Consider the following 18,225-nt stretch of genomic DNA (forward strand, 5'->3'; position numbering starts at 1 on the left):
CTCTAATCATCTTCTTATACTAATGATATCCACAGGTGCTTACTACAGGCTAAATTTGAATAAAATCATTAATAAACTGGTATCATCTGAAATGGAATTCTTATTTTTTAGAAGAAGACAAAAACAATTTGAATTTGGGGACGAATCAGGTTGTTTGTTATAATCAATTAAAACGTAATAAGGAAAAATCCTCAATCTCCAATATTAAAGATACACATGGTACCATTATAACAGATCAGCAAAATAAATTATTCCAAACTATATAAACCTGAATCCGAACCTGAGATATCCCAAATAAATACATTTCTAGAAAAATTAAAAATGCCTGCAATATCAGATCTTGATTCTAAAAAATTAGATAACCCACTGACTAGTCAAGAGCTGCAAAAAGCAATGCTTGCCATGTCCTGTGGAAAATCTCCTGGCCAAGATGGATACACATGTGCATTTTTGGTCTCTTATATCCCCGATTTTTTTTTTTTAAATGGTTAATCGATTACATATTTCTGATTTCACTGTCACAGCCTATCAATACAGCACTAGTTTCTCTCTTGTTAAAAAAGGATAAAGATCAGTCACTCTGTGCTAATTATCGTCCAATATCGTTAATAAACACAGACACAAAAATAATTAGTAAATCCATTGCATTAAGATTAGAAAGTATTCTTCCAGGTCTCATTCATTATCGTCCAATATCGTTAATAAACACAGACACAAAAATAATTAGTAAATCCATTGCATTAAGATTAGAAAGTGTTCTTCCAGGTCTCATTCATTCAGACCAAACGGGGTTTATAAAAAACAGGCAGTCCTCGGATAATATCAGGCGGCTTTTTAACATCATACACTTAGCTACAAAAAGTAACAATCCCACTGTAGTAGTCTCCCTGAATGCAGAGAAGGCTTTTGACAGGGTCATTTGGTCTTATTTATTTACTGTTCTAGAAAAAATTGGTTTTGCAAAATATATTCTTGACTGAATTAGGATTCTATACAGCTCACCCCATGCCTCAGTTATTACAAATGGAATAATGTCACAACCTTTTAAACTATTCAGAGGTACTAGACAGGGCTGTCCACATTCTCTCCTGTTATTTGCTATTTTCATTGAACCCATCGCTATTGCTGTACATCAAAATACTTATTTAATATAATTTCAGGAGTATAACATATTTTAGTGACCTATTTTTAAATTATTACGTTGTTCTTTATAAAAGCATTGGCTATTGGTTTTTGTGAGGTCCCCCGGGGTACAATGATACCAATTAGGAAATCCTCTAGTCTGCAATATATGTGATTTACCAGTCATGTGACCCACTAGACCTATGTGTAAGAGTTGTATGCAAATATTCGGCAACAGTAATGGGGAAAGCAGAAGGATCACTGAGACTTCCCCATGGCAGAAGGTGCCTATGCAAACTCCTTGTCCCTCAAAGCAGTGGCTACATTGACCTTGTCCATCAAGACAGTGAACAAAAAAAACACAGAAACAAACAAGGAAGGAAAAAAATAATGAAACAGTGAGATATGTGAGAGAAAGAGTAGAGTTACACACAAAAAAATAAAATGTTTACAAACAGCAGAATAAAGGGATCAAAATAAATAGGAAGTGCTGACTAGAACTTGCCAACAGTGTAAATGTGATTTTTTTGTAGTTAAAGAAACTCCATGACCTGTAATCAATTGAGCCTTAAATGGGTGGTGGTGCTTTTCCCAAATAACTCATTTTTTATGTTCTGTTTTGCTTTCAGGGGAATCGTTGAAGCCCGTTTTGTCTACATTTTTGTTCTTGGCATCCTCTTTACGGGTGCCAAGGATTTACTAAAGTCACAAGTCATCACTTCAGACACCAAGACAAAGAGCAGAGGATTATGGGAAGTCTACAGTGGCATGGTTCTGCTGGCTGCACTGCTTTTTAGGCCTCACAACCTGCCAGTACTGGTCTTCTGTCTCCTGATTCAGACTATAATGACTCGGTTTATCTGGAAGGGATTACAATATGATGCAGCACAAACTACTATCATGCATTACTGGTTCGGTCAAGCCTTCTTTTACTTTCAGGTACTGTGTAATTAGTGTTTAACCATTAAAAACACCCATGGTTTGTATTCAACATTTAACAATATTTAAGGTTTGGGGTCATTATATTCTCCTAAATAAATACATATTGAGAAATGAACCGTAACATCACAGGCTTTTAAAAAGTAGTTTACTGTTTAACAAGTAACACCATCACTATGAATGTTACTGACTTATTTTTAGATGAAATAATTGTATTATGATAATGCATTCTTTTCAAATACAGTATAATAATTCCTAATAATGAAGCATATCTGCATAGTCACAGTAGCTGTGCCAGATTAGTTACTAATGTATTCTGTTACATGAATGTCATTTTGTCTATAGAAAGTAAGACTTGTTGACACTTTTTTTACAGTCTATTCTCTATGGTCAGTTGGATTAGGAAGGTAAACACATCAAATTCTTAAGATTATTTATTATTATTATTATTATTATTATTATTATTATTATTATTATTATTATTATTTATTTCTTAGCAGACACCCTTATCCAGGGCAACTTACAATTGTTACAATATATCACATTATTTCACATTATACATTATACAGATATCACATTTTTATTTATTTATTTATTTTTTACATACAATTACCCATTTATACAGTTGGGTTTTTACTGGAGCAATCTAGGTAAAGTACCTTGCTCAAGGGTACAGCAGCAGTGTCCCCCACTTGGGATTTAAACCAAGACTCTCCGGTCAAGAGTCCAGAGCCCTAACCACTACTCCACACTGCTGCCCTTGCACTTGCTTCTACTGGACAAAAGTCATTTTTAAAGTGTTACAGAACCCTCTGCACTGCAGCGTTTACAAGAAAAACGTTACTTTACCTGGATTGTATTCTCTGGTCTGTATCGTAGTATTTGTTTATTTATTTATTTTAAAAATATTGTTGCAGTAGAAAGGGTGGCCTGGATACACTGCAATCCTTAGACATTATTGTTTCTCCTGGCGAGCGCTACTAAGTAAATGTTGAGAAATGTATTGCCAGGTTGATTTATGACCCTTTTGAAAGGTGTTCTGTACCATTGTTACACTTTTATAGTTTGCTAGTTTGGTCAATACCCTTTACTATTCAACACACGTAGGGCTCAAACATGAGAATTTTTAAAGATGAGACAGGCTGCAGTACATTACAAGAATGGAAGAATTGTGTAACGTCATGAGCCACAAGAGAACCTGAGATGGAATTACAGTTTTGTTATTCTGCAGCTTTTTTTTTTGTTTAGTTTTTATGGAAGTTTGAGAAATATGTAAATCAGAACTTAATTGTTCTTAAACTTATGGAATCTGTAGTTCATAGTTCTAAATAGGGTGCTTTATTTTTGTGTGTATTGTTGACACTATAAATTCACAACCTACCAATTTCATGACGATACATACATTGTTTGTAATTACGCAATAAAATAACAGTGATATATTTTTTTTTTTAGGGGAATTCTAATAATATTGCCACAGTGGATATTTCAGCAGGATTCGTGGGCCTGGAGAACTATCTTGAAATTCCAGCAATCTTTCTCACAGCCTTTAGTACTTACGCAGGCCCTCTGCTTTGGGCTAGCCACCTAGTTTGTTACCTGAACTCTGAAACAGATCGGTAAGTTTTACCTTTTTTCCCTCTTAAATAAATAAATGATTGCCCTGTCTTAGCACCTGGATTTAAAGACCTCTGTAAGGCAGGTTCGACTTTGTACCGAAAGCTAGAACCTACTTTAAACACTAGAATGATTGCATTTATAGGCATACCTAGAACAACCATAAGCGGTCAATTTGACCGGCATATTAAAAACAACATAAATATTATAATGAAAGGACAAACAGTTGAATACAAATCATAGTTTTATTCAGGAACGTCATATAAAGCATCTACACAACCAAAACATTGTACATAAACATTTGAATAGAAATGTGTTTATATTCAGACATATTACGTAAAGCACAACCTCAAAAAATGGTAAAAAATGAAATAAACAAATACGTGAAAATAAATGTGTGTATATACAGGTATATCATGTACATACAAAACTGTACAACTGAAACAATGTAAATAAGTATTACAAAAAAGTAAAAGGGTTTATATTGCCTACATAACAAAAAGCATATACGCAACCGAAGCAATGCGTTTATACACAGACATACTATAATTGAAATGACATGAATAAATAAACATTTGAACAGAATGAGCTTCATTTACAACCATTTACAAAGTCTTAGTGCTGGCACAAATCACACAGATCCTGCGCTTTTCAACATATGCAGTGCACTTACCACAGATTGTCTTTGTGGATTTGGCACAGCTATCAACAGTAGCCCAGGCTTCTGGCACCAAATACTCCACTGGCATATACTAGTGCAATGTAGGGGCTGCCACATGATTGCTTAATCTCCCACGGGATCTCCTGCAACCTCAGTGTCACTGCTGCTGGAAGATTCATCTTCACAAACCCAGTCTGCTTCAGAGCCAGATTCGTCATTGTCCATCTCTGCTGCATCAGAATCATTGTTTTGGTAAAATTTGCAGTAATTCCAAACACTGCTTTGCTGTCCTGTGTCTTCAGTGATCCATTTTCAATGTGTATTGGGGTAACAATAAATTTCTTAGAAAAACAGCCTGGCGCCGTGAGCTATCAGGCTGGTTGAAACAATAGAAATGTCAACAGACTGCTCACTTGAGGAACGCAGACTGATATAATCAAACTTCAATACATGGCTGCAAGTTCCGACTGATAAATACAAATAATAATATGTTTTATATGTATCGGTCAATTTGACCGCTCCTGGTCGGAATACGTATGACAGTATTTTATCTTGCTAATTTTTGCAGCTACGCGATTCTTTCCTTGTCATTGCAAATAGTACATATATTTAGGAAATGTCAGGAAAGCACAGCTCCGTATCTTAAACACAAGCACCGCAATTTAAATTTAAATTCCAAAAATGGTCAAAATGACCGCCTTGGTCGTTCTAGTGTTAAAGCTGATTTATTTTGAAGAAAATTGCACAGAATGTTAAGCTATTAAAGAATGTGGTAAAGAGATAACACATTATTACATTTGAATGTAAAACGTACACACACTTTAAGGATGTGTATTGTTCCTGCTTGGGAATGTAAAGTCAAGGTTCCTAAACACCACTCAGTCCAATCCCATTGCAATATAATTTGGTTGAGAATATCAGAATATGGGTATCTTGCATAACCTGTCCATCCATCCGTATGTTGCACTTGTTTGCAAGTGCATGCTACCCTGTAGTTTGTAAACTAGGACTCTTAGGGATTATTTCTAATTCTTGGCAAGTGTGTGCTCTATGCCTGTCATTCAATCTTGCTTGATAACTATTAGTGCTATGAAATATCCCAGGTGAGATTTGAATAGAGTGGGATACAGCAGCAGGACATCCAAGTCATTTTGTAAACTGGTAACAATGTGCAATATCATGAATTTGCATTACTTTATGGTGAGTTTAAATGTCCAAGATGAATTGCAATATGGTGTGTTGAGGTTGCAGTTGTCATTCAGTACAGAGGCTTTCGCGCAAAACTTGTTACAGTACTGTCAGCAATCAGACAGTGTGTGGAGGCAAGTAAAAAGGTAAACACAATGCTTGATTATAAACTCAGATGTGTAGAGTAATAACCACAGAACTGAGACTAGGACCAGATTACACAGTTGGAAATTGAGTGGAGATAGACATGGAGTGTGAATGGACAAACAACATACAAGACCCAACTTTTCAGTTGATTGCCTTGAATAATATTATTTAGGTTATTATATTATTTTTTTTGGTAGAAGCAAATTCATAGTCTTTGTTGCAGTGAGGTTTCTATTTAAAATATTATATTTATCAGTTCTACGATCTGTTTGTTACCATATTTAGTTTATTTTGTATTGATTAATAAAAACACAGATTATTGGTTATGGTTATAATTCTGAACTCTTGCTAAAAGAGAAGAATGAGTGGTAGGGGTGTAACCAAGGGTAAATCTCAAGGCTTCTTTATAAAAGGGTTTCCAATCTGGTTATTTGAGAATAAACAATATGATTGAGAATAAACAAGATTGTCATATTCCAAATTGGGGTACAAAACAGGACTGCAACAAAATATGTTCTTGTTGTATAATTAAGATACTTTATATTTATTTGGCATAAACCTAGCCTTGATGCTGCAGGTATTGTAACATAGTAAACATAGCTTTCAAATGTCAAACTAGAATCTAAAATAGGAGATATTTTCAAATAATGTATTGCCACAGCTAAAATATCCAATATATATATATTTTTTTTAATATATGCCAACTGCTCATGTCTCATAAACTGAGATGCCAACTTCATATTTTCAGTTTTATTAAAACTCTTAAGCCAGAATCTAACAATAACCTTCACTTTCACCTGTCGCCTAATATGGTTGTCATATTGTGTTGTGTGACCTTATGGATTTTGGATGAAAATAGGTGAAAATTGCTTTGAAATATTGACTTCAAACTTGTTACACAACTGTATTGTATGATTCTGTAGTTCAAGGGTATCATATATGAAAAATTAACCCTTTTCTATATTAAAAACTGTCACCAGCACAATGACAAGAGCACGCGAAAGTTATCAATATATTACTGTACAAAAGTGCAATCTGTTATGTGCATATAACACCATGTAATAAACTGATTCTGAAATACGTACTAGCCAATAATGATATACTGAGCATTTCTTCATTTATACTATGCATTTCATAGCATATGTGTGTATAATTATTTTGGTATTAAAAAGGATATATGGTTTATATATCAGTATATTTATTTTCTAATTTTATTAAAATATTACATAGGGCTACTTTGGGCTCATTCATGATACTACTGTACTACAATAAAAATAGAACTGATTTGTGAGTAAAATATATTTCACACTGTGAAAACCTAATGTAGCATAAACTAGAACAATCCATGTTACATTTTCTATTCTTAGCACGGGAGGACTGAAACTCCCCAGACTGCTGTCATTGTAGGGTGATATTGCTTTGCTTTGCACATTGATTTTTTTTTTTTTTTTTTTTTATAGCCTTTTTTCATATTGAGGATTTTCCTGTATGACTTTCTAACCTTCATCTTTACCATGACGTATGTCTTCCTTGGATTTGCAATGCAACTTACATACACTATGGTAAAACTACCATTGTGTGTTTAAGTTACATTTACCTTAAATGTCCATGCAGTGGGTTCCATGGAACCTTTCCCTGGTACTGTGGTAAACTCACAGTACTTCGAGTCACATCACAGTATACCACGTTTATCTGACAGTGCAGCTTTAAGTGTAAAATCAGTAGTTTTATTTATTTTTCCAGAAGTGTGCCAGAGATTTTTAGTGGGCTGTTTCAAGAGCAACGGTAGTTCCTCTCGCCAAGTTACAGCGAAGCACTAGAACTGCCAGTGACTATCTATACAGCATGGATAGTGTTTTCAGGGTATTGGTGCAGCAAAAGTAAATCAGCCAAAAGCACCATTCCCTGTTTAATTTGTAGTTCCCAACACTCTTACTTGCAATGTTAGAAAAAAAAGTAAATACCTGTCATACAGTAAGATTAATAAGTCACCAAAGGAAGGTAAAAATGTCCATCTCCTCCTTCTCCTTCTTGCAACGTATTTTTATGCAGATTTTATCGTTTGATCCGCGTTTATTGTGCCTGAAAAACACAAGCCAATTTAGTAGAAACATTTGGGGCAACCTTGGCCCCCACCACTTTGACAGTTGTGCCTATTTGCTTGGTGCAATGTGTTTTTGTTTCAAATACCTTTACACAATTGAATTTCAAAGCAAACAAATCTATATTTTAAAAAAAAAAACATTTTGCAGATACAAATGTTATTTAAATCTAAATGTGTTTTTTTTTTTTTTTTAAGGTGTGAAAATTTGTATGTAAAAAATGAATACTGGTATATTTTATCTATCTAAAAAACTTTTTATTTGGGTCAGCAATTGGTGCAACTTGATAACTACTTTTACCATACTTTATGCCATTTTAGCAAGTATTCAAATTAGTAGATACAATTGTTCTGGCCAAATTTTAATACTGCTCCTAAGTAAAAAAAAAAAAAAAAAACATGAATGATTTCTGTCAAACTGGATGGTTCAGCTGGTTAAATTGGTCTGTTCATGCAATTGATCCATGAATAATCAAATATACAGTGCCTATAGTAAGTATTCACCCACCTTGTGTTACAACCTGAAATCTTGATGCATTTAAATTTGATTTTTTTTCCTTTGATTTACACAACCTACTCTACACTTTCAAGAGGCAAGAGAATATTTTACTGTGAAACAACAGTTAATGAAAAATAAAAAAACTGAAATGTCTTGCTTAGATAAGTATTCACCCCCCTGAGTCAATACTTGGTAGAACCACCTTTAGCAGCAGTTACAGCTGTGAGTCTTTTGGGGTAAGTCTCTACCAGGTTTGCACATCTGGATCGTGCAATATTCGCCCATTCTTGGCAAAATTGTTCAAGCTCTGTCAAGTTGGATGGGAATCGTTGGTGGACAGCAATCATCAAGCCTTGCCACAGATTCTCAATCGGATTCAAGTCCGGGCTTTGATTGGGCCACTCTAAGACATTAACTTTCTTGTTTTTAAGCCACTCCAGTGTCGCATTGGCTATGTGCTTGGGATCATTGTCCTGCTGAAAGGTGAATCTCCATCTTAGGTCTTTTTCAGACTGAAGCAGGTTTTCCTCAAGGATTTGCCTGTATTTAGCTCCATCCGTTTTGCCCTCTACCCTGACAAGGTTCCCAGTCCCTGTCGATGAAAAGCATCCCCATAGCATGATGCTGCCACCACCATGCTTCACAGTAGGGATGGTGTTACCTGGGTGATGTGCTGTGTTGGGTTTGCGCCAGAGATAACGCTTTGCATTTAGGCCAAATAGTTAAATTTTTGTTTCACCACAGAATCTTTTGCCACATCTTTCAGAGTCTCCCACATGCCTTTTTGCAAATTCCAAGCGGGATTTTACATGGGCTTTTTCAGAAATAGCTTCCTTCTTGCCACTCTTCCATACAGACTATATTTGTGGAGTACCTGAGCTATTGTTGACACATGGACAGTTTCTTCTATATCAGCCATGGAACACTGTAGGTCTTTTAGAGTCATTGGCCTCTTGCTGGCTTCTCTGACCAATGCCCTTCTTACCCGGCTGCTCAGTTTGGGAGGACGGCCTGCTCTAAGCAGATTCTGGGTGGTGCTGTATACCTTCCGCTTCTTAATGATAGACTTGACTGTGATCCAAGGGATATTCAATGCCTTTGAAATCTTTTTATACCCCTCCCCTGATCTGTGCCTTTCCACAACTTTATACCGGAGTTGTTTTGAAAGCTCCTTGGTCTTCATGGTAGTATCTTTGCTTCAATGCACTACCCAACTGTGGGACCTTACAGAGACAGGTGTATTTAATCGGAAATCATGTGAACCACCTTTATTGCACAAAGATGGACTCCATTTAACTTATTGTGTGAATTCTGAAGGCAATTGGTTGCACCTGAGCTTATTTAGGAATGTCTTAGCAAAGGGGGTGAATACTTATCTAATGAAGACTGTTCAGGTTTTTATTTTTAATTGATTTGTTTTTTCTTAATTAAACTCTTGGAAAAGTTATTCTGTTTCTTCGATATTGTTAAAAAAAAAATTAATTAATTAAAACCGAACATAAAAAGTGATTTAAGTTAAATTGCTTTTCCCGGATTTCAAATCTTAATGACTCGTTGCAAAAATGCTATAATCTGTTTTGCAAACAAGTTTCCTCTTAATTACAATTTAATTAAAGCAATTTAACTTCACTGTTTGTGTTCGGTTTGAATTAAAAATAAGGAGCTGCCTTTTTTTTCTACATTATCAATGAAACAGAATCATAGTCTCAAACACGTTAAGGGTGAAATAAAACTAAAGTAAACTTGTTTCACAAACAACACTTTTCCAAGAGTTTCATTGAACGGAGTCAGCTCAAAAAATGGGGCAAATAAAAACTGAAAATGAAGAGCCCTACCTATACTGTATGTGTAGTTGTATTCTTCTCATGTAATTTACACGTCGAACTGCACCTTAACCACAGCATTTTGTTACATAGACTAATAAAGAAATGTAATAAGACTAATTTAATATTTAACTGAAACAATATTAAATCAGTTATAACACATGCAACATGTTTTATAAAATAAGCAAATAAATAAATTATATATATATATATATATATATATATATATATATATTGTGAAGGGTTTTAGTCCTTTGGGTTCTTTTCCAGCACTTAAAATGACCCAGGCACACACAAAACTTGATTTTTAACAGCGCTGTTGCGCTAATTTTTTAATAGTCACAAAACCAAAATAAACAAAACAAACACTTAGCTCTTTTAAGAGCACTAACTAACACACAGGTACACCCTGACTACCACGGGACAGCTAAGCTGTTTCCCCGTACTTACACAAAACACAAGGTTTAACACCGCACTTACTTTTTAACTCTGGCTACTCGGAGACAGAGCACCTCTTCTGCCTCCTTCTACTCAGCAGCCTAGAGCAGACTGACTGCTCTCCCTATAAACCCTGCACCTGGCTCTAATTTACAATCAAAGCCAGGTGCAGGTGATAATTAACAATAAAACAATTAACAGAATAACAATTAAACAATAAGCAAATTAACCAAAATGTGCATACGCACATGTTTTCTGCAGGGAGGATATTAACCCCCTCCCTGCTGTGTTACACATCCTCCCCCTCAAGTGTGCAACACTGATCGGCCATTCCAAGGCCACCCCCTCCCCTAAAACACAACCACACACCCTCGAGTCCACAAATGTCAATTTTCGCCCTCTTCCACGGGCGGACTTGAGGGTGGATCGGTCCACATCCCGGCCCAGCCAGGGAAGGACCGTGCACCGGCGACGAGGGACCCCAACAGGCTGACAGGGGCGACCGGAGCGTAGGCCGGGGCACTGGAGGATGCAGCAATGGACAGAGGTCTTCCCCTGGGAACCGGTGCAGTGATGTCCGATCACCCAGGGGAAGCGAAGCAGCTAACAGGGGGAGCAACAGCGACGTCTGGCAGCAGCCCAGCGACGTCTGGGTGCTCGGGGAGAGCGGAGCAGGGAACCAGGGGCAGAGCTGTGGCCACTGTTGCAGACTCCTGGGCTCTAGGTCCAGCACAGGGAGGTCCAGGAAGGCCGGCAGGGTGTCCAGGAGCAAGGGGCGAGGGACCGGACGCAGCGACGCCGGACTGGACCGTAGGGGTGGTGGTCGGGGCTGTGGTGGAGGTATGCTTTTCGCCTCCCCTGTGGGCCCCGGAAGCGGCGGCTCCTCCCCTCTGGGCTCCGGAAGCGGCGGCTCCTCCCCTCTGGGCTCCGGAAGCGGCGGCTCCTCCCCTCTGGGCTCCGGAAGCGGCGGCTCCTCCCCTCTGGGCTCCGGAAGCGGCGGCTCCTCCCCTCTGGGCTCCGGAAGCGGCGGCTCCTCTCCTCTGGGCTCCGGAAGCGGCTCTGGTTCCACTACCGGTGTTTCCTCACCCAGCTCTTGCTCTGTTGTAGACGGTTCTGGTTGTGCCGCAGGCCACTCCCATTTCAGCGCAGCCCAGTCCGTCTTCTGGATCAGCAGTTCCAACTCTGTCGGTTCTGTTGGTTTTTGTGGGGGGAACCCTCGCTCTAGCCTTCGCCTTTCATTCTCTTCTCGTTGCCTGCGGTTGGCCTCTTCTTGTTCCGCAACCATCTGTTTAAGTATTTTCATCACCTCCAAACAGTCTCCAGTCTCCATTTTTATTTTCCTCGGGTCAGTAGTGCTGTTTACCGCTGCCACCATATGTGAAGGGTTTTAGTCCTTCGGGTTCTTTTCCAGCACTTAAAATGACCCAGGCACACACAAAACTTGATTTTTAACAGCGCTGTTGCGCTAATTTTTTAATAGTCACAAAACCAAAATAAACAAAACAAACACTTAGCTCTTTTAAGAGCACTAACTAACACACAGGTACACCCTGACTACCACGGGACAGCTAAGCTGTTTCCCCGTACTTACACAAAACACAAGGTTTAACACCGCACTTACTCTTTAACTCTGGCTACTCGGAGACAGAGCACCTCTTCTGCCTCCTTCTACTCAGCAGCCTAGAGCAGACTGACTGCTCTCCCTATAAACCCTGCACCTGGCTCTAATTTACAATCAAAGCCAGGTGCAGGTGATAATTAACAATAAAACAATTAACAGAATAACAATTAAACAATAAGCAAATTAACCAAAATGTGCATACGCACATGTTTTCTGCAGGGAGGATATTAACCCCCTCCCTGCTGTGTTACAATATATATATATATATATATATAATATACTACTGGTCAAAAGTTTTAGAACACCTCCATTTTTCCAGTTTTTATTGAAATTTACACAGTTTAATGTCTCAATGTACTCTGAAATTAAAGCATAGAACAAATAAACAATTGGAGATAAAAAAATAAATTATGGAATCGTTTTGTTTAACAAAATTTAATCTAAATTTTTGACTCATCAAAGTAGCCACCTTTTGCAGATATAACAGCCGAACACACTCGTGGCATTCTTTCTACAATGGAAATCAAATATTGTTCGGAAAGTTCTTCCCAACACTGTTGCAGAAGTTCCCACAAATGTGTTGCACTTGTAGTTTGCTTTGCTTTCACCCTTCTGTCCAGTTCATCCCAAACCAGGTCGATGGGGTTTAAGTCTGGAGACTGTACTAGCCATTCCATGATTTGAAGTCTACCGTCTTGTTCTTTTCTTCTAAGGTAGTTCTGACATAGCCTGGAGGTATGTTTTGGGTCATTATCTTGCTGTAGGATGAACCCCTGACCAACTAGGCGTATACCAGAGGGTATTGCATGGCGCTGCAAAATGCTGTGGTAGCAGTTTTGGTTCAGGGTGCCACTCACTCTGTGCAAGTCGCCGACTCTGGATCCAGCAAAAGAGCCCCAGACCATCACGCTTCCTCCTCCACTCGACCTGTCAAATCTGCAGCTCGAAGTCTTCTCTTCACAGTTGAAACTGAGACTTGCTTACTTCGACCAGTGTTAAGCTGGGCTTGATGCTGTTGTCCTGTGAGCCGCCTATCACGCAAGCTGTTGACTCTCAGAAACTTGTCTTCTGATTCTGTGGTGGCTTTGGGTCTGCCAGACCTCTTCCTGTCAGAGTTTCCAAGTGCCTTTTGATGGTGTAGGAAACTGTACTCACTGACACCTTGGCTTTCTTTGCAATTTTTCTAAAGGAAAGACCTACACTTTTAAAGGTTATAATGGGCTGTCTGTCTTCCTTTGTTAATTGCCTTTTTCTCGCCATTATGAGAGCAATATACTACTTCCTGCAGTACAATACTGTCCAAATAATGCTTAAGAGGGTGTAGTAACACAGTCTGTTCCAACACTGCTTTTATACAGACAGAGGGTTTGTAAGTAATCAACAAAAGTTGGGACACTTGTAGGAATTGTTAGCATCAACTTTCAAGGCTTAATTTACTTCCATTGCTGCAGAACAGCTCTAAGTTGTTAACACATTACTTGTTCCCTGAAAAAGGCTTTTTTGTATAACTCTGAAATGTACATTATTTTTCAGTTTTTGGTAACCTAAACTTTTTTTTTTAACCTCTGGCAGTTTACCGCTTACCTTTGTACCATTTCAGGTTATTCTCTGGACTTGAACTGCTTAAATTCCAATAAAAACTGGAAAAATGGGGGTGTTCTAAAACTTTTGACCGGTAGTGTATATATAATATATAATGAGCCTGATCATTAAGGCTCATTGGTACTTCACTATCATTTCTTGATGAGAAACCATGTCAACGATGCTGCACATACATCTTCTATTAAAATTTCTATGAGCCAATGCCCTCTGTCACTGTTATTGCCCCTGCTGATGTCATCAATAATACGAATTAGAGCAGCCATGTTTCCAAGTTCAATGAGGGAAATGACTATGATCCACATGTTGTATTTACATGGCAGATAAGTAGGTGTCGGTGGAATAGGACAGGTTACACGATCAAGTAGTGAGAACAACTTTATGTAGAAATTCTATTTCTATCATATATTCTGCTCCCAATGTCATTCTAGCCTGATATGATATCATATTGGTATATAGAAAGAAGCCCCAGTACTGAGTTTATAAGGAGTGTGCTTGTATCTGTGGTAGAGTATATTGTAGCCATGAGAAATAATTGGATTAGTTCATTGTTGTTTTGGGAAGCTAAAAACTATAAATATAGATGCCAATTTGCACAAACATTCTGTATTGCTTTATAAAATATATACTACACAGGTGCTTATTTTGTGGGAGCTTTTAATTTGTGCCATTAACAGACTCCTTTAAAACCTGAGTACAATAAACTTCAATACCCAATTTTTGTTTTAAATATCAACATTGTGTCTCAGATAAATAGTGCAACATTTTAAAATAAGGGCTGGTACTTTGTTGCCATACACAAAAGAATATACTGTATACAAATTTGTATTGTGTAATGACCAATGCAGTAGCTTTTATCCCACATCATTTCTATTCAGCTATACCCAACCATCCCCTACGCCGGCCTGTGCCAGATAAAATTTCAACTCCCCGACTATTACTTTGAAGACAGGTGTTACAGAATGAATTGATGTTCCAGGGTCAGACTTGGTATATTGTGCCCTAGAACATGAGACGAGAAAGTATACATCCACTCATCCACTCCCCTTGGAATGATGAGAAGAGTAGCTCTTCATCTTTCATTCCTCCACACAAGAACTTTTATTCCCAACCATATGTGTCTTTATTCCAGTCAATATTCCTAAAATATATCGTTGCAGTACAATTTTGTCCTTCAAATCATGGAACAGGAAAGCGTTTTTTTTTTTTTTTTTATTGTACATGTTTTTTTTTTTCTAAATGGATTATCATTTAAAAACTGTTCAATTCTTGCCTGTCAGTTTACATTATTAAAACATGATACAGTGCTACATAATAGTAACTGACTGGTAAATGCGGTATCCGTTACTGCACCTACCGCAGTATTGGGGAGAATTTCCATGGAACCCATTGTATAATATATTGATTGAAGGTATTCCCAAGAAAAAAAAACAAAAAACAGTTAAATATCATTAAAAGCTGCAGAGTATTAAATAAAGATAGCTTGGTGTTTGTCCAGACATACGTTTGCAATTAATAACAAAGCTGTTTGAGAAAAGCCTGTTCTCCAAATTACATTTTTCAACAGTTTTATTCTGGCTGATCTTTATCGACCTACAGTAGTTTTGGCCACATTTATTATTTGTCAAATGTCTGTTAATATAATGCTGGCCTTATAATTAAATGATGAGTTGTATATCAACAATAACAAGTATGAATCATTTTGGTGCATTATTAATCTTTTGAATGTCACAAGGATTAAATTGAAGCTAGAACATGTTGATTTTTACCATATGTTTATATATAAAACTTTATTTACGATAATGACTAGGAGAGGAGCCTTCCAACATAAAGGTGCTGCGTACTTGTTTGGTTTCCCTCCTACAGGGGTCAACAAGCCCCTGAATGACGCAATTGAGGAATCTAGTACACCAACCATCCAAGTTCATTTTCTGCTCAACTAATAGTGTCAGTGTATGCCCTTACTAAGATGAAATATTTATTTCTGATTATTTTTATCACAGCCTGTGATATTACTGTTGAAGAACCTTTACAGATTCTACTGAGTCAGGGTGTGTGGGTGTGTGAGAATGCGTGTGCGTAAGGATGTCAATGTTAAACACTGTTGGTTTTACGATTCTTTACTGTGTAAGGTTCTTGCAGCTTGTGATGTTAGTCATAAATCCAATGGATTAAATTCTCATTTTCTTTACCAGGAGTTCAGCAGCGATGGGCCATGGTTGTTACTGCTTTGCGCTGTTGCGTTCAATCCCAGCTGCAGTCTACATCGTTCTCGCCACATCCCTGCGATATCACTTGTTCGTCTGGAGTGTGTTCTCACCTAAACTTCTCTACGAGGGGATGCATACATTTGTGACAGCTTCTATTTGCGTTTTCTTCACTGCTATGGATCAAAACCGCTCTGTTAGGTCATAGGACTAACAAAGCAAAAGCTTTTTTTTCACATACTAGCAATAACTTGGAATAAAGCAGTATATTATGTTGATTTTACTGTTCTTGGAAGAGCTACATCTACCTTAATAAAACATAGATGGGGATGTATTACAAAACTGTGATATGTTTTATAATTCAAGCAGTTTAAAAACAAAGCAATTAGGTTATATTTTGGACATCAACTCGGTTTGACCATCCAATCAGTTTGGCATAATCTATACTCCACTGTCTATGTCTGGTGGATTTCTCTAAACTGTTAAGAACCATATTATATATCTGTAATGAATTTCAAAAATGTATATGTAATAAAACATGAACATTTTCTTTCTTGGGTCAGTACCTCCTAATAATTTATTTCTCTCAGTCTCACTCTAGTGAGTCCTGTATTTCTTTTCATTTTTAGAAGCAAAATTTGAATTTTACAAACTTCTAATGAAAACTTCCTGTGTGCTATTTTTGTATTGGTATAGTACTTTAGTAAATGTGCTCCCAGTGCCACTATTTATGGGCTCGTTCACTGCTTGTTTGCTGCCAGATCTCTAGAATGTCTAGAATGTTGACCTGGTGAAAATATCTTCTTTAAGAGGATTCATTGACAGATTCTAACCCTGAATGCAAACATGTTTAGAAGTTATAAGCATGAAACAAAAGGAGCTCTTCTGTACAGCATCAGGAGCACTTTCTCGAAGTGACGCAACACTTAGCACATAGACAGTGTCCAAAGTATTTATTACAGTATCAGACATGTCAGCTTCATGCACCGCATGAGACAAACTCATTTGCATTTTATCTCATTCGCATTTTTAAGTTACAAGGAAAATGCGTCATACAAATCTCAATGTAGAGTATGAAGATAACAGAGTGATCCTAGAGGTTAGCAAAAAAGGCAAGTACCTGTATATTGGTGTTTTATACTAAATCCAATTTTGGCACACAAAAGTATGGCATTCAGAAGCCTGTGTAACTGAACAAACCACAGAAAAAAGGCTGCCTTGGACAGGACCAATACCGCTTTATAATTACTTGCAGTACACCGGTATTGTAGCTTAACAATCAAGACAATTTTTGTGCAAGAGGTTTTATCTTAATAGATTTTTTTTCAATGTATTTTTTGGTAACAATTCTGAACGGGACATTATCTAATTTGAATATTGGATTAAAATGTTTAGCTCCAAAAAACATCTGAGATCTTTTAAAAAACAATTTACTGTTCTTTGATATATTTGCAAATTGGCCCATCACTTAGTATTTACTTGTATGATTAATTGTATTACTTCTCTTCCACAGTTAATGTCTATGTAAAACATTAACATGTCATTATTATTATTATTATTATTATTTATTTCTTAGCAGATGCCCTTATCCAGGGCGACTTACAATTGTTACAAGATATCACATTATTTTTACATACAATTACCCATTTATACAGTTGGGTTTTTACTAGAGCAATTTAGGTAAAGTACCTTGCTCAAGGGTACAGCAGCAGTGTCCTCCACCGGGGATTGAACCCACGACCCTCCGGTCAAGAGTCCAGAGCCCTAACCACTACTCCACACTGCTGCCCCAGTCATGCTGTAGAAGGGCATATTTTTTTAACCTGCTAGCAGCATGCTTCTAGCAAATATTGAAGTTCATTACATTGTTGTCTATGTGGTAATGTCCTCCAAAGACATTGTTATGTTCATGTTGGTATTTTGTTGTTGCTGTTGAGGGATATGGGTTTTAGTAGTAGGCTATTAGATGTGTTATGTAGGAGTGCATTTTCCTTCTCTGTAAATCTTTTCTTTTTGTTGTATTTGTTACCAAACTCAGATTAGGTTTATACTGTACTGTGCAGTGTTACAGAGGAAGACTGAATTCAGTAACTTTGCATTGTATCAAAAGTTACTTTAAAAACTGTGTAGGTTACAATTATAAATTGCAATAAAAAGTTAAGATAATTTGTGTATTTTGCACCTTCACTTGCTGTTTTATCAGTTGAAAATGTAGTTATTGTTTCAGTCAGGGAACTCATGCGATAGATACAATATTGATTACAGA

The 18,225-nt window shown here is 37.2% G+C and overlaps 1 protein-coding gene across 1 annotated transcript in view; it reads left to right on the forward strand.

Annotated features, from left to right (window-relative positions):
- The window catches only part of pigg (phosphatidylinositol glycan anchor biosynthesis class G), a 96,476-nt gene extending 79,332 nt beyond the window's left edge, over positions 1–17,144 (forward strand). The window contains exons 11-13 of the mRNA XM_034034097.3: positions 1,752–2,061; positions 3,514–3,677; positions 15,948–17,144. Of these exons, the coding sequence (XP_033889988.3) occupies positions 1,752–2,061; positions 3,514–3,677; positions 15,948–16,167 (694 nt within the window). The 3' untranslated portion in view covers positions 16,168–17,144. The remainder of the gene's footprint in view (positions 1–1,751; positions 2,062–3,513; positions 3,678–15,947) is intronic.
- The last annotated feature ends 1,081 nt before the right edge of the window (positions 17,145–18,225 follow it).

The sequence above is a fragment of the Acipenser ruthenus genome, chromosome 1 (assembly GCF_902713425.1).
Source record: "Acipenser ruthenus chromosome 1, fAciRut3.2 maternal haplotype, whole genome shotgun sequence".
In the NCBI taxonomy this organism is placed as follows: Eukaryota; Metazoa; Chordata; class Actinopteri; order Acipenseriformes; family Acipenseridae; genus Acipenser; species Acipenser ruthenus.